We start from the raw sequence: 25,630 nt of genomic DNA, 5'->3' as shown, positions 1-25,630 counted from the left end.
ATGCAAATAAGTTGGGTTTTCGCTTTTATGCACCTTAGGAGTGTATACTAACAACAATTATTACAATAGACTAACCAACTCTTAATGGTTCTACTACTTGGGCCACTTTCTGTTCATCTCCTATGATAGTTTCCATTACGGAACAAAGATCCAGTAGCTCTGCATCAGAACATTTGAACAGAATAACCATATCCAGGATTGCCATTCTTGACCCAATGGGAGTAGGTTGACCAGTAATGTGGTCCACTGCTCTATCTTCTAGTGGCATCAATTGACTGAGTCTAGTCAGTGATGTCATATAGTCCTCTGGTAATGCCTTACACAACTTATGATAATGTTTCTTTAAAACTTCTTGAGCTATACAATAACAGCACATAACATAACACATACGTACCAATAGCTACTGTAAGTAGTATAATTATGTATTAAATAACATGGCTACTGAAAGAGTTGGCATTTAGCAGGTTAACATCTTTAATGAAAATATTTCAAGGATGTATGATAACAGTACATTAAGTGTAATGTTTACTAATTTCAATATTTAGCAAAAAGCATATGTAGTGAAATATTACAGGTACATGCCTGGTTCCCAGAAAATTTTTCTCCAAATAAAACATGTGCGTACACATGTATGTTTCTATTCCCATGCTTGTGAACAAAATGTTTTTATGCCCAATACAGCCACTATTGTACATCAGAACATAAGTCTGGTATTAACTTTCTGCTGCAACAGTATAACCTTTCTTAGGTATAATGGGCACTCTTAACACCTTCCCAAGCAAAAAACAAAAACAAAAACGTGTGGTTGCTAGTGCTGTTTTAGTTTACTTAACCTAAACTAAAACCCATTTTAGTAAGCATGAATTACTTTTAGTGTACTATACTAAACTAAAACTAAAATGAAAACCGACTAAAACAACAATAGTGGCTACGTAGTTGACTTAAATAGGTGCAAGCCCTTCCTTATGTGTAAGAAAATAGAGAGAGTTCAGAAAATGCAGCAGATAAACTATTGTTGTGTCATTAGCAATTTGTTCATCCTTAACAGTGAATAACAACTAAAATAATCAGTGAACAGTAACACAATACAATACAGTAACACATGAACAAGGACTCTGCCGTGGCAACCAATGAAGCTCACTGCATACGTACACATACACACATATTGTACAAAAGACAAATTTCACAACCTTTAGCAGATAGCCGACCAGTTGGTAAGTAGTTAAAGACAGTTGGATTGGGCAGATCATCATCAGCAATACTACCTTCAGTATCTTGAGAAATAACAGGAGCACCTAAAGAGAATTTCAATGGTAACTCAACACTATGGTACATATACTCATATTATGTACACTGAATACAAGGCTTGTAAAACTTTTCATTAACCATCATCTTATGGATTTGAGAAACTTTAGAGAACTGGTTGCTCAACTATTTTTATACTATGTAAATGTCATTACAGTTTGGTGGTTATCAAGAATAGCCCATACGTTGGTAATCTTACTAAACATACAGTAAGGTGTGTTTATGACAGAGCCTGCAAGAGGTCTATGAAATTGTTTGAAGTGGGACAAACAAACACCCAGAGGGTATGAAAAGTGTAACTTTCTCTACATGTATGTACATAAATGTACATAAATGGTATGGTACCCTTCATCATGATAAACCATGTGAGTGCTATTCATAATTCTCTTGTAGCATGTAATAGGAACAGCTACAGTCCACAAAATAGTATATTGACACACATCAAGATGACGTATGTACAAGTTACAAAAATTAAGTAGTATACAGTCAGTGTTTGGCATAACGCGTTACCTTTGTAATGCGTTATGTAATATTATTACTTAATGCAGTAACGAAGTAATATAACATGCTACATTTCTTATGCTAGTAATATCTAATGGATAGTTACTTTACATAAGTAATGCGTTACCAAAGTAGCGCATTACTACTTGTTACTGTAATATTATTACCTAATGAAGTACCTTTATACATTTTGTAATATGTAATATAACATATTACTAGTTACTTTTAAACTAAAGTAATAATCATAACTGTAACGTGTTTCATCACAGTGGTAGTAGCGAGTATTAAGTATTATATTTCTTTTTAAAAGTACTGGCCCAACACTGATACAGTGAATTAGCCCACAGACAACAACAAAAGTCTGGGATAAGTGAATAAATCCAGAATAATAATTTTATTTAACCACAAACTTCACTTATAGATAATACATTGATATCAGAATACTCTAATTGAACAGTCATTCAGTTTTGGCAAGTTACAGTGCCCATCATGTGGTGGTATGATGTATGTAGTAATATATGTAGCAGACACTCCAATCACACATACTTGTACTGTACATCCCTTACCATTGTTAACAGATGGAGTAGTATCAGGAGCAGCGTCAGTTGTACTAACAGAAGATGTCGAGGAGTGTTGTGATAATGACACTGTTGTGGGGGCAGTAGTTGTAGTGGCAGATGTGTCCTGTGCGGCTGGTGGTGCATCTGGGTCCAGAACTCTTATGCAGTCTATGAGGGAATAAATGTGTGACCAACTTGTATGTACATCTGCACATTTACTTGTTCTCCTTTACAAAGGACATTGGGGGACCAACTTTTAAATTAATGTTTGCTACTATATCAAGGAATTGTTGTTTTGGGGGTAACAAAATGTACTGAGACAGACCTTTTGGCCCAAACTTTTTTTCTCTCAATAATATTGTGTATGTAAGGCTTTGTAAAAAAATAGTGAATCTTGGAAAGGCTATTGCATACTGTAAGTGCACATTTAGTCTACACTAACCAGCTCTAAGTGGTTCTACCACAGCTGAAGTCTCCAACAGTTTCTCTACTGTAGAGCAGAACTCTAACAGACCACTATCCCTTTTAAGTGTCACTATAAGGTAATCAAGAATTTGCTGATTTGACTCCTCCGAGCTGGAGCATGAGATCACTTGATCAACAATTTGATCACTCAGTTCAGTAGTTTGACTCAATCTACCCAGTGTGGTCATGTGATCTTCTGGTAAATTCTTCAGTAAAGTGTGGTAGTGTTTCTTTAGTACAGCAACTCCTAAAGAATATGGACTTTATGTGCATAATTTTAACACAACTACATGCACACGTGCATGTACTATATGTATTATAGGTGTGTGTATGTGTAGTGTGTGTATGGATGCATGTGCGCATGTGTGTGCGTGTGTGTGTGTATGTGTATGTGCATGTGATCACTTTACAGCATTACATACACGCTTACCATTACTGCTTAGCTGGTCAGCAGTCAACTTACTAAACACTGCTGGTACATTCTCTTCACTACCAGGCCTGCCTTCTGAAGGTGCTACAAAAGAAATGATCGCAACATCTTACATACAATATTATTGTTGCTCAAATACACATAATACAAGTGATGAAATACACATTCATTTGCACAGACACACAGTCACTCCTATACTGCTGATATTATGCTCATTGCTTACCGGATGCCGATGATGATGGAGCAGCTGTTTGAGTGCTACTGAATTTAGGCTTTGTGGCTTCCTTAACTTTGGCCACTGCTATCAGCTTATCACATTCTAAAAACAAAAAATATATATATATATAAAACATGTTCCTACTGTAACACTACACACATGCAGCTGTACATAATTTTGCTACTTACCATTCTTAAAAACAGTCATAATTTTCGACAACTTTGGATTACCAATAATTCTCTCTACCAAGAGGTAGAACTCTCGCAGTTCTTGGTCTGTGTCTATTACACGTAAGGAAATGTCCAATATCAGCTTGTTCCCTTCCTCTGCAGTTTTTGATACAATGGTGTCAACAACATCACCATCCAGTGGAACAATATTATTAAATCTGTCAAAAGAGATCACATGGTCTCGGGGAAAACTACGCCACAGGAAGTTGTAGTACTTCATCAACAAAATACGACCTGTGAAAATACCATGTGTTAATTGGAATGAACATTACGTACTACATACTGTAACAGTAGGCATAAAAAATTTCCCATTTCGCCAGCATTTTGTTCCATTGCAACGGTAAGAAGATGTCATTGAAAGCCGTGGAATGGCAACAGAAACAGAAATGAAATGCCATCACAATTGTAGTGAAATGCCATGCCTGATACAAATAGCTTGATCTGTACTGTACATGTATGTAGTGGTTTTCACTTTATTATAATTTATTGCACAAAGATGCATTGTAGCTATGTATTATCAGTTTAAATTTAATTTCTCTTTGTTTTCCACTTCATTAGTCTATTCAAGAAAGATGACTTCACAAGTCATGCCTAAGGAGGTGGTTAGCAATTGCTTTACCACCTGATCAGTACAAAAGATTCGTTGCAGTAGCAGAAGAGCAGCAGGAACCACTACCATGGCGTCATAGATATACCATAAATGACAACGTTTGGTATAATGACTAAAATTTGGTGAATCGATAATACTGATGCATACTCTACCTACGGACTTCCCCTTTTGCTAGAGTAATTCCTTTTAAAGATCAGCATAAATAATTACATAGCTTGCATTCTCGTAGTTCCTTACAGAGAGAGAAGGCACGGTAGCTATCTTACTCATTTGTACATACGTACATACATACAGCATTCCGGTTTCAGGTTCATTAAAGCGATAATACCTTAACAGTTACCAGAGCATTATGGCCTTAAATCGACAGTGAAATGGCTTTGAAAAGACAGTGGAATGGTGACAGAATACTGTTCAAATAGCACCATTGAAATGGCAGCAAAATGTATTGCAATATAAAGGGAACTTTTTCGGTGCTTACCGTTACATACTCTTACAGTGTACATTCACACATACTATTGGTATCACTTCAATTGGCTATGTATCTATGTACGTATGTATAAAACTGCACTAGCACGTATGTATAATAAATCTGCACTAGCTAAAGTTCAACATGTTCATTCAGACGTACATGCAGGATGAATCAGGAACCAATCTATATCAAATGTTTCCACCAAATTAAACAATGATTTTATTGAAATCACTCCATGCAAAAAGACTTCTCCGGCTATTGTGTGCATGGTATAATGAAACAGTAACATACAGGGAAGGTGTAGTAAAGTATACGTATGAAGCTAAACTTTGGACACTTCTGAGTTCCTGATTAAATACTAGTGCAATAAAATATAAAAATGAAGTGATAAAAAGCAGTGAAACAAGAGATGATGGTAGCTATAAAGGAGAATCCCTAGCTACTTGGCATTGTAGCAATATGGGAAAATCCCTACTTGGCATTGTAAGAAAGTGTAGTGCCTATATAAGTAGGAATTTCTCACACTGCAACCATGCCAAGTAGCTAGGGATTTTCACTCATAGCCACCATCATCTCTTGCTTCACTACTTATTACTACTTTTTATTGCTGGAACCCTACTTCATTTTAAATTAATATTTTTTAATGTACCTAACTTTTGTTAGAGTATAGCTATGAAATACACGTGTGGCTGTGACTGCTGTATTAGAGTATCTCGATCTCACCACTCAGCTACAGGTATGCAGTAGATCACGTTTTGTTTTCCTGGATCATTGTTGTGGTGCATTCTGATCGGACTGTATAAGGGAGCATGGCAATTGTTTTAAAAGTGCAGCTTAGCTGCTGTAAATTTGTTAAGTGCCTCAAATAGTTTCATGGCATCTAAATACGCTCCTTCAAGGAGAGCCTCGTGACTGTGGTCAGAGCCTAAAATTTGAGTATGGAAATTTAAAAAAAATTCTTTATCCGGACGGCTGTAAGTGTTTAATGCTGTAATTGATGCTGAATGGAGTAAGACTATCCCAAAAGGTGATTTCCGTCATGTATGATATTCCCAGATGGTTGTTAGACGTGGCTTTTTAGCGGTGTGCATCACTTTAGGGGGAACGCTACTAAACAGTACATGACTGTACTGTTTGATAAATGCATGAATAGAAATGCATATACATGTTAATACTAACATAATTACCAGATAAAAGTCATAGAACATGATACAGGTACACAAGTACAGGATTAGAGTACTGACTTGTAAACAGTACTCATCCCAACTTCACATAATACTCACACTCAACAATGATCACTTACACTCAAGGCTGACACAAAATGAAAGAGTTGGCAATAAAACTGGTCCTCTTTTGCCAGTCTCAGGATTTTCTGTACCTACACATGAAAGTAAAAGCAGAGACCCAAAATAAGTCAATTAGGCAATGCACTTTCATTTTCACTTATGAGTTCAGTGACCAAATGATGCAAGAAGGAAATCTATAATGATGTTTCCAATGAACTATTATGCACACAGGTTGGTAGCTTGTAATGAAATTTCAGGCTTACTGCTGTTAATTGCATCTACGTGTATAGTTTCTGACAAATCAAATTTACTTAATAAGGTCACAAATAGGACCAAATTATATCAGTAATGGTCTTATTACATGATGAGTGTCAAAGTGAGGTACATACATTGTGCAAGAGTATATATGATGGGACTCCCCATTAACAACTGATACATTAGAGACAATTAAGCATAGTAAAATCTGGCTATATTGAAAAGTCTGTAGGTGTATGGCCTGTGTTTCACAGGTGACCACTAAGACAGGTTTCACACACATGTCATATACACATACATCTACTAACCAGTATCATCACTAGAGGATGAGGTTGCAGGAGGAGCTGTAGTAGAATCTGATGATTGCTCAGTGGTAGTAGTAGTAGTGGATGATCGAGATGTCTTAGCTTTCAGCTCCAATGTCATACACTCTGTACAGGTTGTATCATGCATGTAAATTAAATACTCCAAATAGTATATATACTAAACAAATAACTAGGTGATGTGAGTGTAAATTTTATGATCATGCAAGACTCAGTTCTTTGTAGCAGCAGTTGAAATATAAGCTGCACACAGTCCACATGTTTCTAGTAAGCATACAGGCTAAGGCAAAACACTTGGTATGTAACTTTGAGTCCACAGATAAACATGGTGTAGGCCTTAGTACAGGATGTATGCATGTTGTGATATCTGCCCATGCACATGGTAGTTAGCAGTAGTAGCATTCATATACCATGTAAGCATGTGCATAGTATACTGTGCGCGCACGTGTGTGTATGGTGTGTGTGTGTGTGTGTGTGTGTGTGTGCGTGCGTGCGTGCGTGTATAGTGTGCACACACGTAATGTTACTAATGTATGCGTGTACGTACGTATTTCAAAATCCAACACTTCTTTAGAAAACCTAGCACTCCTCATGAGCAACTTAACCAGTTTACACAATCCCATAATCTGGTCATCATCTTTCAACAGAATAATGATCGTGTTTAACATCCTTTCATTGGCTTCTCTCGGATTAACAGTGGATAATATTTCATTAAAGAAACGATCATTGATAGGGACGTGTTCACTAAATATACCAATTGTGGTAACATGGTCATCAGGAAAGTTGTCCAGTAAAATTGGGTGGTATTTCTTCAGCAGTGAACGAACTGTGAATTGTTTAACAGACAATAACTAGCTATACACATTACTGAAACACTAGTATAGCCATGTATGTATGTAAGGATGTAACAGGGAGGTATGTGTTATATGTCGGATCTGCAGTTTAAGGAAGAACTGAATTCCAATTCCAAAAGAAAATGTGCTACAGTACTACTAAAAAACAGGTGCCTATACACTATTTCCCTTGATTAAATCAATCATGTATATGGAAATTTTAAAAAGAATATTCAGCCTTGCTTGGAATACATGAAGATTATTAGTTATTAAAATTGAAATGTACATATTTTGTAATTCACTAAATTCATGAATTATATTGCTACGTATGTATTGCTAAGGAAGTGTAACTCCAACGAATTGCTTTAAACCACAAATTACACATAGAAGCATCTTCTCGGTTTGTCTATATATGTAAATTCTCTATAGACAAAGCCTCAAGGCTAAGCTTAATTTTCATTCGCATACACTCCCCATTTAACTCAAAAAGGATATGCTATCTTACAAGGTCTACAGTATGGTTACACTAACTTTCAGCAGTGACGCTGGGTGGTAACACTTTTAACACTAGTGGAGCATCGCTATCGTCATCATCTTCAACTGGTGTGGCTGGAGTAGCCTCACTACTAAGAGTTGTGTCTTCCTCTGAACTATCTGCATCATCAGCTGAATGGAAGAGAGGTGATAAAACACTTATATGAACTCAAGTATGCAAGTATGTATGTATGTATGTATGTATGTATGTATGTATGTATGTATGTATGTATGTATGTATGCATGCATGCATGCATGCATGCATGCATGCATGCATGTATGTATGTATGTATGTATGTATGTATGTGTGTGTGTGTATGTATGTATGTATGTATGCATGTACACTGATCATGCATTTGAAAGTATTGGTAAAGTAGGACCTCAATTATCCAAACCATTGATTATCCGAACAGTAGTGGTGACCGTTCTATTAGAATATTTTGTCAACAGGTGTATGTTCTATTAGAGTATTTGAACTGCTCTATATATAAATGAATGGGCTTCATTAATTCAAACTAATTCATACTTTAGTGATTGAACTGGCACACGGGGATTCTGATAATGGAGGTCCCATTGTACTTTACTTATGTATAAAATGACCGTGTACTGATACTCCTGTTAGTACTAGTGGGACCACCCATTTTCTGAAATGAAGTCCATTCATTATATGAGCTCTGTTCAATTCATTCCTGCTAACAAAATACTCTAATAACGCAATCACTTCTACTGTCCGGTTATTCAAAGGTCAGTGTGAGGTTCTCATAATTGAGGCTATATAACATAAATTTGGAAGTACTTTCAACACTAAAATACTACTTGCTTTACAGTTCCTTAAAATAACCAAACTATAGCTTTGCGTACTTCAAATTTTCACAATGAAATGTTGGCTATACATATTGTGTATGCATGTACAGTGTACCTCCTTTAGTAGGTGATGTTTCCACTTCAGTTACGGGAGCTGTTACTATGGTAACTTGTTTTCCAGTGTCCTCACTAGTCTTGTTCTTGTTTGGCTTCTTCTGCATCACTCTCACACTATCTGTATGTGAGTAGGAGTGACCAGATAATGAGAAAGCATTGTTAAAGCTTAGATGTACAGATACATACAACTACACACCCTCAACAGGTATTACTGTCCTTATGTATGTGAAGTAAATTTGCAAAATACAGTAAGTGCACAACACATACAAGTTTATGGGATGGTTTATACGTACACATATCTATGCAAATTCCAGATGTAGTGTATTCTATGCATGTACATATAATTACATATTTTACTTTACGTGGGAGGATCAAAGTGTTGTCATGTTTGCATTTTCTATACAGTACCAATTAGCTATATGACTGTACTGCACAGTACAGTTATGCAGAACAGTTAAGTAAGGAAGGCAACAAAACAACCACTAAGACAGCATGATTGATCATGCGCGTGACATTGTAAATCTCTAAAACTAGCCAGACTAATCCTACCAGTTGGTTCTATGAGATTACATGGACAATTACTGATAGTCTGATCACCAAAACTAATTAAGTAGTTTGGGCATGCGAGAAGAACTCTCCCAGCAAGAAGACCACAAAGACTTAAAGCACTGTCTATGCTTGCGTGTATGAAGAAAACAACATTGGGGATGTCTTGAGGCAAATACAGCACTCATACTGTATTAGCCTCTCGACATACAGATGAACGCTGTACACTATACACAGTGCAGACATACAGTATGTATCCCAGCAACTCACCGCTTTTCAAACTTTCAATCATCTTAGCCTTCTCTGGATTATCTATCAACTTCTCAACAAGAGCACAAAACCCCAATACTAGACTGTCATGTTTGAGGTTAGACAAGGCAGCATTGAGTATCCTCTTGTTAGCCATATCAGAACTAGAGTAGGACACAATAGTTTCCACTAGTCCTTCATCTACTGGTAGTAGGTCACATAGTCTACTAAGTGTGATCAGGTGATCTTGAGGGAAACTCTGCCATAACATGTCATAATACTTGTGGAGCATTGTACGACCTGTGGGAGTAAAATAATGAACAAAAATAAGTAAAAACATTAATACACAGGTGAAAATGTTGACCCCTACTACTGTACTTGAACTGTCCAAATAAAAAATTATAGAGACTGTTCAATTGGACTATTCTATTAACAAGTGTGTGTTCTATTAGAGTTGATTCAGTAACACTGCCACTGTACATAGTCTGAGCATTTAAAAATGTGGTGCAGCCACAGTTCACGAGTGAAATTTATTGCATAAAGAGCAGCTATCAAATGTAACAACATCATTCAGTAGCAAAATAAGGACTGACAGTGTAAGGGCACTATATGATAGGAACTCAAGTACAATGTATAGTGATGTACATACATTAAAAAGATCAACAAATACTGTAGCTAATCAGACATAATTATCTTCCCATGTTTTATTATAAATAAATGCAGTATTGTTCTGATTATCTTCTTTCTTTATATCGTGTGCTCCTACTAGGTTGGACTCTGGGACATTACAGTATGTGGTTCTCTTTTCCTTTTCTTCTGAAACAATACCTGCAGTCATTAAAGCAAAATAGAGTCTACTGATAAACAGGATTAGTTGTGGGGTGATTCACTGAGTAGTTGAGAGCTTTTGGTTAGTACATTGTCTTGTTCTTGAAGGACAACTTCTCAGCCAAACTATCAAATCAATAATTAAAAGTTTCTTTGTTTTTACAGCGTCATAAGCAATTAGTGCACTGGGTAGATTATTTACATTTTGACAGCAAAAAAAAATGTTTTTAAGCCACAAAGGGTGGGGAAATGCTCAGTGCTAATCTTTACACAACTACTATGCTGACACCAGACACATCCAAGGGAGTTGACAGTAACACCTAATACAAGGCTCATAATTTTCCTTATTTTGGTGAGGTCATGGACAAGGTTGAATAAACAATGATTTGCGGTATAACCAGTTGAAAGTTATCAGTTACTCATTCTTAAATCCAGTTGAAGCAAAAAATAAAAATAAAAGGCACTTTCGGAACGAACCAGAGAAGTTAAACCAGCAGACACCAACTCTTATGAGAGAAACAACTCCCTCCAAAAAAATTATGTAGCAACAACCATCTTTCAACAGGTTTTGACCCAAATCCTGTATTGATCAGTATAGAAGATACCTATGTATGCCTCAGTATCATGAACTGGTGTGTAAACTGTTCTAGGAAGAAAAACGGAGTGTGTACTTAAATTTGCTGCATGAAGGAGAAATGGCAGCTAAATGTGATGTACGTCTATCTGTAGGATATGAAACTGTTTATATTTAGTAATAAGTAATGGACAATATACAAACAAAAAACCAAACACCTTTTACAATGTAAATATCCAATGCTAACTACTGTACCATCTAAATCAGTTAAGGTGTGAAATTAAGGGTTGCAAGCCACACATGATCAAACTTACTATACAGTTCAATGAGTTCAGTCACAACTTACATTGTTGGCTAACACCCTCAGGAAGATGTTCTATAAATGACGGTCCAATATCTCCACCATCTTGTTGAGAACTATCACCAGTTGTGCTAGACTCTGTAGGAACTGTAGTAATGCAGAGATTCGTGTTAACACGTATAATATGTATCAGACATTATATCGTGTATGTATATGTGCAAAGTGTATACAGATACAATGTCTGAACTAATACAGAAGGGCGTTTGTATGTACGTATAGCTGTTTGTATAACACCACATGTGTGTACTGCCGAAAGCTTGGTAATTGACATAACAAAATCGAAAATGGTCTCAAACACTTCCAAAAATGTTTTTTCTTCATTACCGCTCCATGGGTAGTGTGAAGGCTCTTGATAGTTTCCTTGTGTTGACCAGCCATCACATTTATAATGGAAACTGTTCGTAACTTTTGAAGTGATTGCAAAGGTATTTTTTGTACAGTCCTTCATATGTTACACTATGTAACAGGTGGAACATAGCTGAAGACAAACTGGAATAGTGTCACTTTGAGTTCATTAATTAATAGTTAGGGCACACATTCAGATACAAATTGATACTGTTTTATGGTAAGTTTGGCGCCATTATAAGTGTACCTTTAATGCAGTACTGCATGCACAAATTCACTAGTCATAATTATGATACAAAAAGGCAACAAACACAAGGAAAATTTGGAATTTTAAATTTGAGTAGGGGCAATAGAAATAAAACTGATGAAACAAAGGAGATCGCATACACCTATTGGCACATCTAATTCCAGTCATACATAGCTATACTATTAACTATATGAGCTATAAGACTGAAGCAGGGACTATATGTATGTCCACTGACATAGCCGCAGGTATATATATTTGACCTCCATTGTTTCATTACTTATTATCTGTATGACTCTTACTTTTAAAATTCCTAATTTTTACTTGCGTCTGTCATACGTTTATTGCTGCACTACACACTTGCATTACATACCCTACACATGTACACTACACATAAAAGCACAACACAAACACTATGCAAATGCTACACACACATGGATGCACACACACGCACACCACAGTACACTTACTGCACATATAACATATAGCAGGAGTTCATTTGTGCCTTTGGCCCTTATAAGTTCCTGCATATACACACAACACAAACACACATGGAAAAGCAAAGCAAGAAGGCATTGGCTAGCAGAGTCACGTTAAACACATGGACAGTTGGTATTTGCAAATACCAGGTACCTGTTTATGACACCTGAACAGCTGGGTAGACTGTAAAGTTTCTCAGTGACAACAACACGCACACTACACACACACTTACCATTTTCTCGGAATGTGTTATCAGGCTTAGAAGGTAGTTCTTCAATCTGAGCACCACTACTAGTGTCAACATCATTACCACGAGATGATGACAATCGTCCAAACCATTGCTGCATCATAGTATCTAACGTTATGCTGAAACAATCTATAAAATGCACACGTGATGGTTGAAATAGTAGTAGATAGAAATTCATGGCTACATACTTTTAGTATTACAGTATTATAAATATTTCTATGTTACTTAACAAAAAAGTACTTCTATTGCAAACAGCCACGCCAGAAACAATTTATACTAGTTATTAAAAATTAAAAGTTTTAAAAGAAAGTAGGGATTGATACAATACACATACTATGAAAAGAAAGGAAACAAGCTTACAGCTGAAATGAGAGTGATCCACGCAACAAAATGTAAGTGAACAAGTTGAACAAGATTAGATGGCTACTTGCTACACACTAAACGAGACACATTTTAATGCCTACTTTTGGTTAACATCTTGAAATGAGACTAGCTATATCAAATTAGCCAAAAGTTGAGATTAAGATGTGTCAATGCGTCTCATTTTAGCAAGTAGTCTTGTTTGATTTGTTTCCTTACTTTTGTCACATGGATCATTCTTATTTCAGCTGCAAGCTTGTTTCCTTTCTTTTGTAACGTGCGTATTGTATCAATCCCTACTTTCTTTTATATTATGTCTAGCTAGCTATATTGTACACAATCACAACCTTTCACCAAATTTTAACACTAGAATAGAGTTCATGGCCTCCTAACTCTTCTTGATATTTTGCAGGACTGGTGGAAGCTGCAATTTGCAGGTCAGGCAAAGTTAGAGTCAGGTTACCACTAAATAGGGTTACTACTAAACGCTGTATGCAGCACTTGTTTAATAAGCATGCTTTATAGGGGGTCTGGATTGCCCTCCATCTGGGACAAAATTCAAATAGCCACTCTGAAATTGCATCTGAGACAGACAGAAATCAGCTGTTAATTTGACGACTGTTCTATTAGTGTATTTCCTGTCTGCTCTACTAGAGTATACTTTTCAATCAGCTATGGCTACTGCTGTAATGGCCGTATAGTGCTAACACTGGCCTTGTTCTTCCTTCTTTTTCTCAGCTATCTTCTCTTTGCTTTCTGTGTAGTGTTTTCGGTTGTAGCCTTTTCTTTCTTTCCATTCAAAGGCATGATTACCTCACAAAACACTAAACTGGCAAGACCATAAGTCAACTAGAGATAGCGACTCCTTGACTACTACAGGGGGCCTGTCCATTCTTTTCTTATGAGGGCACACATATGACACTTGATTAAAATCAAGTGCAAAAATCATGTGTTAAGGCAGTAACGCGCGCTGCTACTATCAAATATCTTTAGGGAAGAAGGAAGGCCAATAAATGATTAACATGAACAGCATGATGCAGTGGACAAAATGTGATCAAAATAAAAGATTTGTGAATCTGCCATCATTCTATGGAGCCTTCAGCCAAGCATAACGCAACAATGGATAAGGCTATGGGCTTAATGTTTTTTACTGTTCGACGTCGCTTTGTCCCGAGACGTGCCTTTTCACCAACTGCGTACGTACAATGCATGTAACATGGACTTACCTTTGTCCTCCAGTTCTTTTTGCTGACAGTGCAAAGTGTCAGTTTGCGATAGCGCAATACGGCTTCCCTCTGGCTGTATCATGCTTTTTGCCCGCATTTTCTGTAGCGACTGGATTCATTGCAGAGAATTTGTAATACTGTGCAATGAGCGGAGCATAGCTACATAATGGCCACTTCACTTTTCAGTGCATAATTTATTATTGGGGCGCACGTTCAGATGCAAAATTATTTTATGGAATGCCTAGCGCCATTCTTTCTTGTATTGTGGTACACGTGGATTCAGTAGTCATAATTGTGTTATTAAAAAAAGTAAACAAACAAGTAGAAGGAAAAATTAGCAATTCTAAGCTGGATTAGGGATCAAAGAACAAAAAAGCAGGGAAACAAGGGAGGTTACCTATACCTGCAGATATACTAGTGGACATGCAATCCCTATATTTTTTGTTCTTTGATCCCTAATCCAGCTTAAAATTCCTAATTTTTCCTCCTACTTGCATTTACTATTACTATATGTATATATTTAGTTAAGGGAAGACCCATCCATACTTAAATTATGCTTTCAATTGTACAATGAAATTTCAAGCCCTACATAATTTTTCCATCATTATGATAAGTGCAAGGATCACTGTGAGTTACATGGTGACTTGTAGAAGTAGTAAACATTGCGAGATTACACATGTGCACCAGTTTAGAGAAGTGCCGATAATAAAGAAATCTCAGTGCATTCATTATACAGGTACTATGCTCAGTACTAGCACACACACCTGATCTCAGATCACTTGTGATTTTTGACAGTCGTGGATTGTTGATCAACTTCTGCATCAGATTACAGAATTCCATGATCTGGTGATCTCCTTTAGTGATGAAAATGATGTAGTTGAGGATTGTTCTGTTTGCTTCATCTGACGACCGGCATGCTGTTACCATTTCTATGGCTTCAGGATGGACGTTGAATGATTCACACAACGTGGACAATGTCATCATGTGATCATCTGGGAAACTCCTCCATAAGTTATGGTAGTGTTTCTTTAATATGGCAAGAGCTGTGTAGAGAATAGACATAACTATGCAAACACACTAATGTGTGTATGTACGCATGTGAGTGCGGGTGTGTTTACCCATAAGTAAATGTCTGTAGCGTGTGCGTGGTGTGTATGCGTGCGTGCATGTGTGTATGTGTGTGTGCAGTGTAGAGTGTGTGTTTGTGAGTGTGTGTTTGTGAGTGTGTGTTTGTGAGTGTGTGTGTGTGTGTGTGTGTGTGTGTGTGTGTGTGTGTGTGTGTGTGTGTGTGTGTGTGTGTGTGTGTGTGTGTGTGTGTGTGTGTGTGTGTGCACATGTATGTCCATGCTGTTAGCCTCCACATGGCGGGCATTGGTTATACATCATTTGTACGTAATGGCAGCACCCCCGGCTGTGCTGTGTGACAGAGAACAGGTGAGTCAGTGCAGGCAGATCCTACTGGGACACCTGCAGGAGGCTGCACCATGTCTCACAGATTAAGGTTTGGGCACCTAAAGTCCCACCTAGAGTTTCACCAAAATGGACAGTTGGCATTTGCTTCCCCAGTATACATCAGGTACCCAACTGTAACATCACATGCACACTACTCACACAATACACAAATACACACACACACACACACACACACACACACACACACACACACACACACACACACACACACACACACACACACACACACACACACACACACAAGCAAGCAAAGCCTCCGACAGCCATGTGAAACATAGCTATTGCCTCCCAGTGAACCAGCACTGCGATGCCTGTGCACCACTCAGGCACTTGAGCCTCAAAAATCCTCCTGGGGCAGGGCTAGTAACCCGGAGGAGGACTGTCCAGGTCTCTTAGAGAGAGGTCGCAGAACCTAAAGTTCCACAATGACCCCAACACCACTAAGGACAGTTGGGAATTTGCTTCCCCAGTGTACGCCAGGTACCCATTGATGTTACAGCTGGGTGAGCTGCTTCCCCAGTTGACACCAGGCCACCAGGTCCCCATTTAAACAGCAGGGTAAACTGGAGCAATGTGAGTAACGTTTCTTGCTCAAGGAGACAACAACAACACCAAAGTGGCTCAACCGGGAATCGAACCTGGGACCTTTCAATTACCAGGTCGATGCCCTAACCACTTGGCTATGCTGCCTCACCAACACACACACACACTACATGCACGCACGCACGCACGCACGCACGCACGCACGCACGCACGCACGCACGCACGCACGCACGCACGCACGCACGCACACACATGCATGTGTGCACACAGACTTGGTCTGCCTTGTATTGTACAACTGTATGCATGATGCAGGGGAGTCCCCTGACTCTGTAGTAGAGCTGGGCGGTACACAAATTTTTAAGTCGGTACGGTATTTTATAAAATATCACGGTATAAATAGCTATCTCGGTATTTTGTCAACACATAGTCACATACAAACATCCTCATACAAGTATAGTAATAAGTCATGTTTAGTTATCTCAAGTGTAACAACAAACAGTATACTAGGATCAATTATATGTAATTGCTTTTACTGTAGACTGACTGTCACTTCTTCTATAAGTTTTTAGCTAAAAATGTCAGCATGTTGACCTTAGCTGGTTTTAGACATGTACGTTTATGTGTAACAATATTCCCAGATGTGCTAAATGTGCGTTCTGAAGCACTGCTTGATGCACATATACACAGGAACTTCTTAGCCATCAACGCTAAAACTGGAAACATCTGTTGATTACCCTTCCACCAAAGAAGTGGACTGTCATCAATGTCAAGCTGAGGGGTTTGGAGATACTTCTCCAGTTCACGGGAAATCCTTTCCTTTGGGCTTAGACTAGAATCTTCATTTCCTGAGGACACTAAATCTTTCGGTCTGCTTTTATTTAACAACTCAGATAACTTCCTTCGCTTAGCAGGAGGATCATTTTCACTTGTTTGGTCAATGTCAGTGACTTCACCAGAATCTTCTTGTGACTGTGGCTTCAGCAAGGCACAAACTTCCTCTTCATTTAGTGCTTCATCCGTTATCCTCTCTTTCACACTTGCCACGTTACTTGCACTCATGTAATCAGCTTTGAAACGAGGATCCAGCGTTGTAGCCACGTCTAGTAGCATATTGATTTCATTGTTGTCACAGTACTTTTCTGTGAGGGATGACTTGATTCTTTCCTTGATATCTTTTGTTAGTGTAGTATCATTATCCTTTACAGCCAAAGCTTCAGTGTTAAGGTGATGTAAGAGTGGTTTAATGTATGACACTGTGACGTAGTCTTCCCCAGAGACGCTGTCTGTTAGGTCTGCAAGTGGAGTAAGAGCTTTGTTTACCGACTCCAAAACTTCAATATCTTGCCATGTGGCAATCAGGTGAGCAGTTTTACGGTCGTTGCTGAGAACTTGACGTACTGCCTTTTCTTGTTCCAAAACCCGCCCAACCATTGCTTGCATTGATCCCCATCTTGTTGCACAGGACTAGTGGAACAAGTACTAACATTACCACATACACCTATTACACTGTTAAGCACAATGGATTTGTAAACCAGGCATGTTACACATGTAATCAAATACCAGTGTATGTATCCTTTTACAAGTAAAACCAACCACTCCCAAAAGTCCTAATGAAACCACACCACATTGTCACATTGTCACATGACTCACATGCTTGGTTTACAAAATGTCATAACATATGTGTAGACTATATTTGTGTGTCATAGTATTGTTAACATGTAATAATGTACCTATTTACAATTGTAATCAATTTATTTTATTAAATGTATGCACTGTATATATTACCGTAATCAGTGAATGCTGCGGAAGCTCCATCTCTGATTGCACTCTAGATAGCTCACTTTTCTTCTTCCAACTATAGGAAAAAGCGGACACTATTTTCTTACACACACCCACAGCTCGACTCAGTCTTGGATCATCCTTTAAAGCATTGGTTACTGAAAGATGCAAATTGTGTCCAAAACAAGCCAATCTGGTCATCTCTAGCCTTTCAGCAGCACTAATAATATTACTTCCGCTATCTGTAGTCAGACAAACTTGGTGTGCTTCTGGAAGGCCCCAAGCCTCCAGTGTTACTTGGATAGCCTCAGCTATGTTCTCACCAGTATGTTGTTCTGGCATAAACATGGTTTGTAAACAACGACTGCGCAGCTCCCAGTTTCGATTGATGAAGTGAACAGTGTAACTAATGTATGGCTCACTTGTAGCACTTGACCATAAATCTGTGGTAGCAGCAAAGTATCCTGCCTCTTTCACCTCTTCTAATTCCTTGTTTACTGCTTCCCTTGTCTTGGCATACAGTGCTGGCAGTGCAGTTTGGGAGAAATATTTTCGGCTAGGCAACTCGTACTTCGAATCAAACCGCTCCAGTAACGCTCTGAATCCTTCCTTCTCTACCGTATGAATCGGCATCATGTCTTTTGCAATGCAGTACGACACACTGTCGGTTAATTCTTGCCATCTTTTACTACCACGACCATATATCGCTGCCGACTGGTCAACAACTTTCAGTTTTGCCTGTCCTTGAGATCTTTTCGAACTTTTATCCTTCGCCTTTTTCTTCTCCTGCGCTTCTATCAGCTCTGCATACTGCTTCGGGTGGTGCCTCTTGAGATGCGTTAACAGATTAGAGGTGTTCCCGCCTTTTGCTAATACTGGCTTCTTCGTACATCCGCTCGTGACACGACAAATGGCCTTTTCAGAATTAATCGGCTTCCCATCTTCACCCGCTTTAAACCCAAAATAATTCCACACTAATGACGTCGAGTTTTCCTTCGAAACCAGTTCACACATTCTGAAAACAAGGGCGAGAACAATGGCGCATAATCACTCACGTGTCGAAACGTACACCGGTATTTTACGGTATACCGGTTTCTCGGTATTAAAATTATAGCTCGATATCGATACCGGTACAAGTAAAATACCGTATTATCGATTAAATACCGGTATACCGCCCAGCTCTACTCTGTAGCACCTGAGTAGTGCACAGGTGTCCCAGAGTGGTTCACTGGATAGGCAGGACCATGCTAGCGGCAGCTGAAGGCTTGCCTTTTTGTGTATGCGTGTGAGTAGTCAAAGTGTGCATAGTACAAGAGTGTATATGTGAGTGTGTCGGGCAGTGAAAAACCTATATAATTATACATACCCTGTACGTATGTATGCACAATGTACAGAACACTCTCATACCTTTGGGTCCATACTGATCAGGTGCCAGTTTACCAAATATTTCTGGTTCTTCATCTCTCAACCTTCTATCGACAGATACAACTGATGAGGTGGAGTTTGAGAGGTCATTGAGTCTACGAGAGGTGTCCACACTACCACCATTACCAGCAGGATTATCACCTGACTTGAGTGATGATATTATGTCTGTGTGCAGGATGAAGTGGAACATATATTTATTTGTGAAACAACACAACAATTTCTTTGTTACTTATACATTAATATTTAGCAAACTTTGGTATGGGAGATGTTCGTCTGGTATTATGTGACTACAATTTGCACTTGAACTGTGCAAGACTACTATTGTAAACTAGCGTACCTTTCTTAAGGTCCTCTATAGCTGTAGTCAACAACGGAGCATCATCGATGCGACTCAACCAGCCACACAAGTCCAACACATCTTCCTTGTCATTTAACTGTTCAATGAGACAGTCCAGTATTCTCTGGTTGGCAGTGAACACACTGACACACTCTAGTATACTCCCAATATGATCCCCAGTGAGGTGACGTTCCAACCGGTTCACAGTATTCATGTAGTCATCTGGCATGCTCCTCACTAGTACACTATAGTGAGACTGGAGCTCTGTGAAATCTAGAGAATTGATGTATGACCTTCCACTACATTTAGGTACACATACACACTAGATATGCATTATTTTATTGGAATTGGAGTAGTAGGTAATCGTGAGAAGGCTTAAGCTTATTAATACAGAAATCTTAATGCTTAAGACACTAAAAACACCAGATACAGTAGTAATCTGATCCTCCAGCAACATGTATATAATATATTCCACAATTGAAAGTTAAAATGTGTAAATCCAGGAAATCAGAATCATGACAAGAAAATTTGACTGAATGCAGACGTACATCATTTCAGCATGCACACACCCAAGCACACACTCACGCAGTGGCGTAACTAAACCCGGGCCTACCCGGGCCCAGGCCCGGGTGTCAGCAATCAAGTCATGCCCATGAAATTAGCAATAGAGTAGTAGAAAAATACTATTTCACCGAATAATCGATCGAGACCTTGACAACAGCACACATTTTTGGCTGCAAAACAACTATATTACAGTGAAATCACTTCAAACTAACAGGTTATCGGTATAAGCGCCTCTAGAAATAATCATCGTTTCGATAATTCCACTACTGTAATAGCTTTACTTGTGAATACAACTTCAACTTATTGGACTGGGCCCTGGTGTCGGTACAAGTCTAATTATGCCACTGCACGCACGTATGCATGTACACACACACACACACACACTTACCACTATTTGCAAGTAACATCTGCTGTGCTAAAGGCAGTGATTGCAATAGTTCCTCACTTAGTTTAGGTTCTAAGAATTGAAAACACAACATCAACTCAACCCACAAAGTATACACACATACGCACAAGCATATATATGATGTAATCATACATGTATAGGTATGTATGTATTGTATATAAATAACTTTGCTGATACATAGCTACAACATGTACAGTAGACTACCTTGTTGTTCATGAGGAAGCGGATCACCTACAGATACCCTGGTACACCTAGTACAACTACGAACATCCACTATAGTCACTGTATAACTAATACAACAATCATCTTCATATCCAACCAGTGATGGTGCTCCTGAGAATGTAATGTAAGCATAAGACGCGTACAGTGGTACTGAGTACCTCACCTTCTTCTAATGGGAATACAATCTCTAACTCATCACTGATGGGATGGTGTAGTGGTGTTGGTGTTTTGGATAGTTGATAAACACCTGTGTACAGCCATACATCTATGGTACTCTTCAGGTGTATGTATGTACTATATGTATTATCAAGAGTATACTCTTGATATTATGTAAGAATACACACAGGTCTCAGGCTTCGGATAGACATACCAGGCAGACCACTCAATCAAATGAAGCAATTGCCTGTATGTATAAATAGTCATGCACACTACGATATATTACACACAGAGACAAACAGGCATACTACCAAGACTTATTCATTCTATAACCTTTTTGTATCCTCTCCACAGCTTTCCTCAGCTCAGGTTGATCAATTAGTAACTTCACTACATTCCAAAACTTCACAAAGTCTTTGTCCCTTCTCAGTATAATGAGCAGATAATTTAATACTCCTTGATTACTCAATCTGGGTATTCCCCCAGACAAGATGGTCCTCTCAAAGTCATCAGGAACACTACAGTGTTGAACTAACAGGGATAACCCCTCCCTGGGGTTAGGGACCAAACACTGATACAACAAGTAGTAACATGATCGGAATGGAGTGAACGCTGTGGAAAAGAAAAGGAAAGGTGTACCATACACTGCACAGAATACTTTACTATAGAGCCCTCTAACCACATGGCTTTCTGACTGCATACTATAGGCCCAAAATAGACCTGTACATGTGTTAGCCACAAGCTGCTTGAATATTACTCGAATAATATTCACTTGATAACAACTTGCTTTTTTGGAATCATTAATACACAGTGAGTCACATGCCAGCCTTATACTAAGTCACTTGTACAACCTGTTAATTGTACCTACATATAATACATTTATATGCTCTCAGTGCAAAGGACTTAAACAGCATATTCTCTATTGTAATTCAGCTTTCCCCCCTATATGTATGTAGGTAGCTTATAAGCCTTATCCGCAATTATGTCATAACACAAAATGGTGGGGCTACTTTGTAAACAGAGCCATTGGAAGGGATAACGTTTTGAGCTGTTCTCTGTGAAGAAAGCAGGTGAAACTCTGGTAAGACTTATTATTAACTATATATTCCTATGTAAGGACACACATTTTCGCACTTCTCGAAAAGTCCTAGGTCTGCTTTTGAAAACCATAACCAGCCTAGCAATTTTCGAATAGCATGAAAATACATGCTCCTACATAGAAAGATTACATACAAGTCTCACCAAAGCTTTCTTCTAGGAAATATCTCAAAATGTTATCCCTTCCAATGGCTCTCTGTACAAAGTACCCCCACTCTCTTTGCCATTTTTGCATTATGATGTAATTGTGGATAAGGTTTATTGTCATACTGCTCCGACAGTGGAGGTGCAAGGGGGGGTGGCTAGAGGGGCTGAAGCACCCAAACTTTCAAATGAAAGGGACAGCACTCCCCCAATAATTATGTACCTTCCGTGGCATCACACGTGATTAAATATCATTGTTGTTTCTAAAATATAGCTACATTAGGCCATTCCAATTGGTATACCGGTGTTTCTGGTCCTGCTCACACTGAAAGGGACATGCGGGCAGGCAAATTTCATCATTACATCATTATTATTATACTGTTAAAATCACTATATTAAAACTCTACTGGATACAGCTACATGACTATAATACATGCACTAGCATGAAATCTTTATATACAACAAAGTAAAACCTACAAATGCTGACACATTTTGACACCAATCACAAAATACGAACTAAATGGATTCTAAAAACAAACTTTAAAAGCCATGTACTGCGGTTGCACTTACAATTAGCAACAATAACACTTACCAGAAAGCAATGAAACATGTGCGAATAAGCGGGATAGACTATAAGTAGATAATGTGCATGTGTAATGAGCAGCAAACTTGTAATAATAACAATAATGACTTATCAAGAGATTTGATGCAGGCAGGGGGGGCAGAAACCGGTATACCAATTGGGGTGGCCTTATGTAGTGGAAGGATTCATTGTGCATATGCTGTACCTGAAGATTCAATTTACAATACTTGTGCAAAAGTGCCACTAGATTCAATATTGTAGCACCTATTTTTCGAAATGTTTCTGGGAGGGCATGCCCCTAGACCCCCAAAAAGGAGCATGCTGAGTGTGCTTTGCACACTGCTGTAATCACTGCAAACCATGAAAAAGCCTCCAGCTTCCATCAGTCAACTCAACTGATAAAATTTGAGCCCTCCCAATCCTTTCACCTTCTTCCGTCTCTGTCTAGTAGGTAAGAATGGCTCTTAATGGCCATATAGTCTAATATTATTCCTGCAAGAGCTTTAGATTTACAGAAAAAAATATAAAGAGCATCATGATCAGACTGATCGCTAGCTGTATTTACGTATTTAGCAACGTACGTAAGAATTTACGATGAATAATTGTCCATTGAGTTGAACGTTAAACTTTAGACTAAAAGATAGAGTATAGAGTATGCAGCTGTTGTCTGGGCCAGTGTTGAAACCGGGTCACTACTGCTGACCCGGATGACCCACTGACCCGGATTTGACCCGGATTAATTAAAGCCGAGGCATGCGATAAGAGCTATGTTTCGGCTAGTCTCGAGCGAGCGAGACTATGTTTTGAACGTTCGATTCGTGTTGAGTAAACAGGAGCGGATCCAGACTTTTAAAAAGGGGGGTTCCACTTTGGAATTGCAACTTGAGCCTAGCTGTAGGTTGAAGACCAAAAAAAAAAAAAAGGTCATCACCTACTGACAATAGCTACCCCTCATCATAGATACCCTCAGTTTCGTGCTACATGCTGCACTTACTAATAAATGGGCATGGCTGAGCGTATGTTGGTAACGCGATAAGTGGGTGTGGCTCACGAAAGAGCTACACGATAGCGTTTATAAGTTTCCACATCGTCAAACAAACAATTTCATTTCTCACGTGATCCAATCCGCGTTAGACCCGGATAATTTGTAAACCGGGTCGGACCCGGATGACCCGGAGAAAATGTGACCCGGTTGACCCGACCCGGTTTCAACACTGGTCTGGGCACCTCATACTAAGAGGGATATTGATATGATTGAGAGAACACAACGACAAGCAGCTAGATTTGTGACCAGTAACTACTCCCGTTACGTTAGTGTCACACAAATGCTTACAGACCTTAATTGGCCTACACTTGCGCGATGCAGAGATGAACTGAAAGCCATAATGATGTTTAAAATAATTAACCACCTTGTTGATATCCCAGCAAATCCGTTTCTGACACCCATATCCACTGTACATAGTACCAGAGGTCATAATATGAGATTTATGCAACCAATGACACGGATTGATTCTTATATGTACTCCTTTTTCCCTTCGGCAATCAAAATCTGGAATGATCTACCCCAAAATGTGATTGACTCCAATGATATTGATCAGTTCAAACAAAAACTAGCAATTATTTGTATACTTATATGTATGTTGTGACCTGTGCACTATACTCTAGTAGAGGTCTGCACAGTATTACCAATAATAATAATAATAAAAGATGCCCTTAGCAAGAGGTCTTCGGGTTCTACTACTGTAACATGACGTGCCGCTCACCTTTTTCTTTGTTCAACATAAAATTGACTAGCTTCGCTCCATAAGAATTACCACTGGCTGGCATCACTGATCAGGAACAAAACGTAACGATTATCACAACATTACATCGCGAGTATATTTAACAATACGGAACGTGTTGTGTACTGACACAGCGAGTCTCTGAGAACATAGTTGGGGAATCCCCTAAAATTATCCCATGAGTAATGTGGTGGTAGATTGATGTTATCACAACCTATTTAAAAGTCACGTGATGTACAGGCTGTATTTTGCTCAACTCTAGCTCAGTTTTACCTCGAGCTCTAGCTCGACTAGCAAGTAAAGCATACCAGTACTCTTGGCAGGTCAGCTGCAAGTGCTGGTCTTGGCGCGCGTATGGCTGTTTCAAAATTACGTGTTTAAAACGTCACGTTCTAAGCTTAAAACTAGTCTCGCGTGCCAGACGGTTTGTGTGGGGGTTTATTTGCCGCCCCCACACAAACCGTCTGGCACGCGAGACTAGCTTAAAACATCACGTTCTAAGAGCTTACAACGTCACGTTCTAAGCTTACACAACGTCACGTTCTAAGCTTACAACGTCACGTTCTAGGCTTCAGTACAACGTTTCCAAGATTGCGAGTTTCGTGAGCTGTGGCTGACGATCATGTGTTTGGGATTTACGCCAGGTCGTGTTTTCCTGAGTAGTTAACTAATGTCTCTGGATAGATGGAGAAGTTTTTTTCAGGAAGTAGCTGCAATGGT

General features: G+C 38.8%; 2 protein-coding genes across 3 annotated transcripts in view; both read right to left on the bottom strand.

The window, feature by feature from the left end:
- Positions 1–25,630, bottom strand: part of LOC136255032 (uncharacterized) — a 112,602-nt gene that overhangs the window by 4,704 nt on the left and 82,268 nt on the right. Inside the window, exons 5-24 of one of the 2 annotated variants that reach the window (XM_066047754.1) lie at positions 21,131–21,259; positions 20,909–20,977; positions 19,957–20,229; positions 19,602–19,784; positions 15,164–15,442; positions 12,799–12,942; positions 11,483–11,584; positions 9,756–10,034; positions 8,938–9,057; positions 8,016–8,150; positions 7,199–7,477; positions 6,637–6,759; positions 6,091–6,165; positions 3,667–3,942; positions 3,485–3,580; positions 3,262–3,345; positions 2,809–3,078; positions 2,373–2,534; positions 1,191–1,295; positions 76–357 (exon numbers count right to left, since the gene is read on the bottom strand). In XM_066047754.1, coding sequence (XP_065903826.1) covers positions 76–357; positions 1,191–1,295; positions 2,373–2,534; positions 2,809–3,078; positions 3,262–3,345; positions 3,485–3,580; positions 3,667–3,942; positions 6,091–6,165; positions 6,637–6,759; positions 7,199–7,477; positions 8,016–8,150; positions 8,938–9,057; positions 9,756–10,034; positions 11,483–11,584; positions 12,799–12,942; positions 15,164–15,442; positions 19,602–19,784; positions 19,957–20,229; positions 20,909–20,977; positions 21,131–21,259 — 3,465 coding nt within the window. The remainder of the gene's footprint in view (positions 1–75; positions 358–1,190; positions 1,296–2,372; positions 2,535–2,808; positions 3,079–3,261; positions 3,346–3,484; positions 3,581–3,666; positions 3,943–6,090; positions 6,166–6,636; positions 6,760–7,198; positions 7,478–8,015; positions 8,151–8,937; positions 9,058–9,755; positions 10,035–11,482; positions 11,585–12,798; positions 12,943–15,163; positions 15,443–19,601; positions 19,785–19,956; positions 20,230–20,908; positions 20,978–21,130; positions 21,260–25,630) is intronic. The other variant, XM_066047760.1, reaches the window with a different exon arrangement.
- LOC136254924 (E3 SUMO-protein ligase ZBED1-like) lies at positions 16,749–19,372 on the bottom strand. The gene is made up of 2 exons (XM_066047650.1): positions 18,201–19,372; positions 16,749–17,879 (listed from the first exon to the last, which is right to left on the bottom strand). Exons 1-2 carry the CDS (start codon positions 19,206–19,208, stop codon positions 16,971–16,973), a joined length of 1,917 nt encoding a protein of 638 aa, XP_065903722.1. The 5' UTR covers positions 19,209–19,372; the 3' UTR covers positions 16,749–16,970.

This window comes from Dysidea avara, chromosome 1 (assembly GCF_963678975.1).
Source record: "Dysidea avara chromosome 1, odDysAvar1.4, whole genome shotgun sequence".
Lineage (NCBI taxonomy): Eukaryota > Metazoa > Porifera > Demospongiae > Dictyoceratida > Dysideidae > Dysidea > Dysidea avara.
This window is presented reverse-complemented; position numbering and strand designations above follow the sequence as displayed.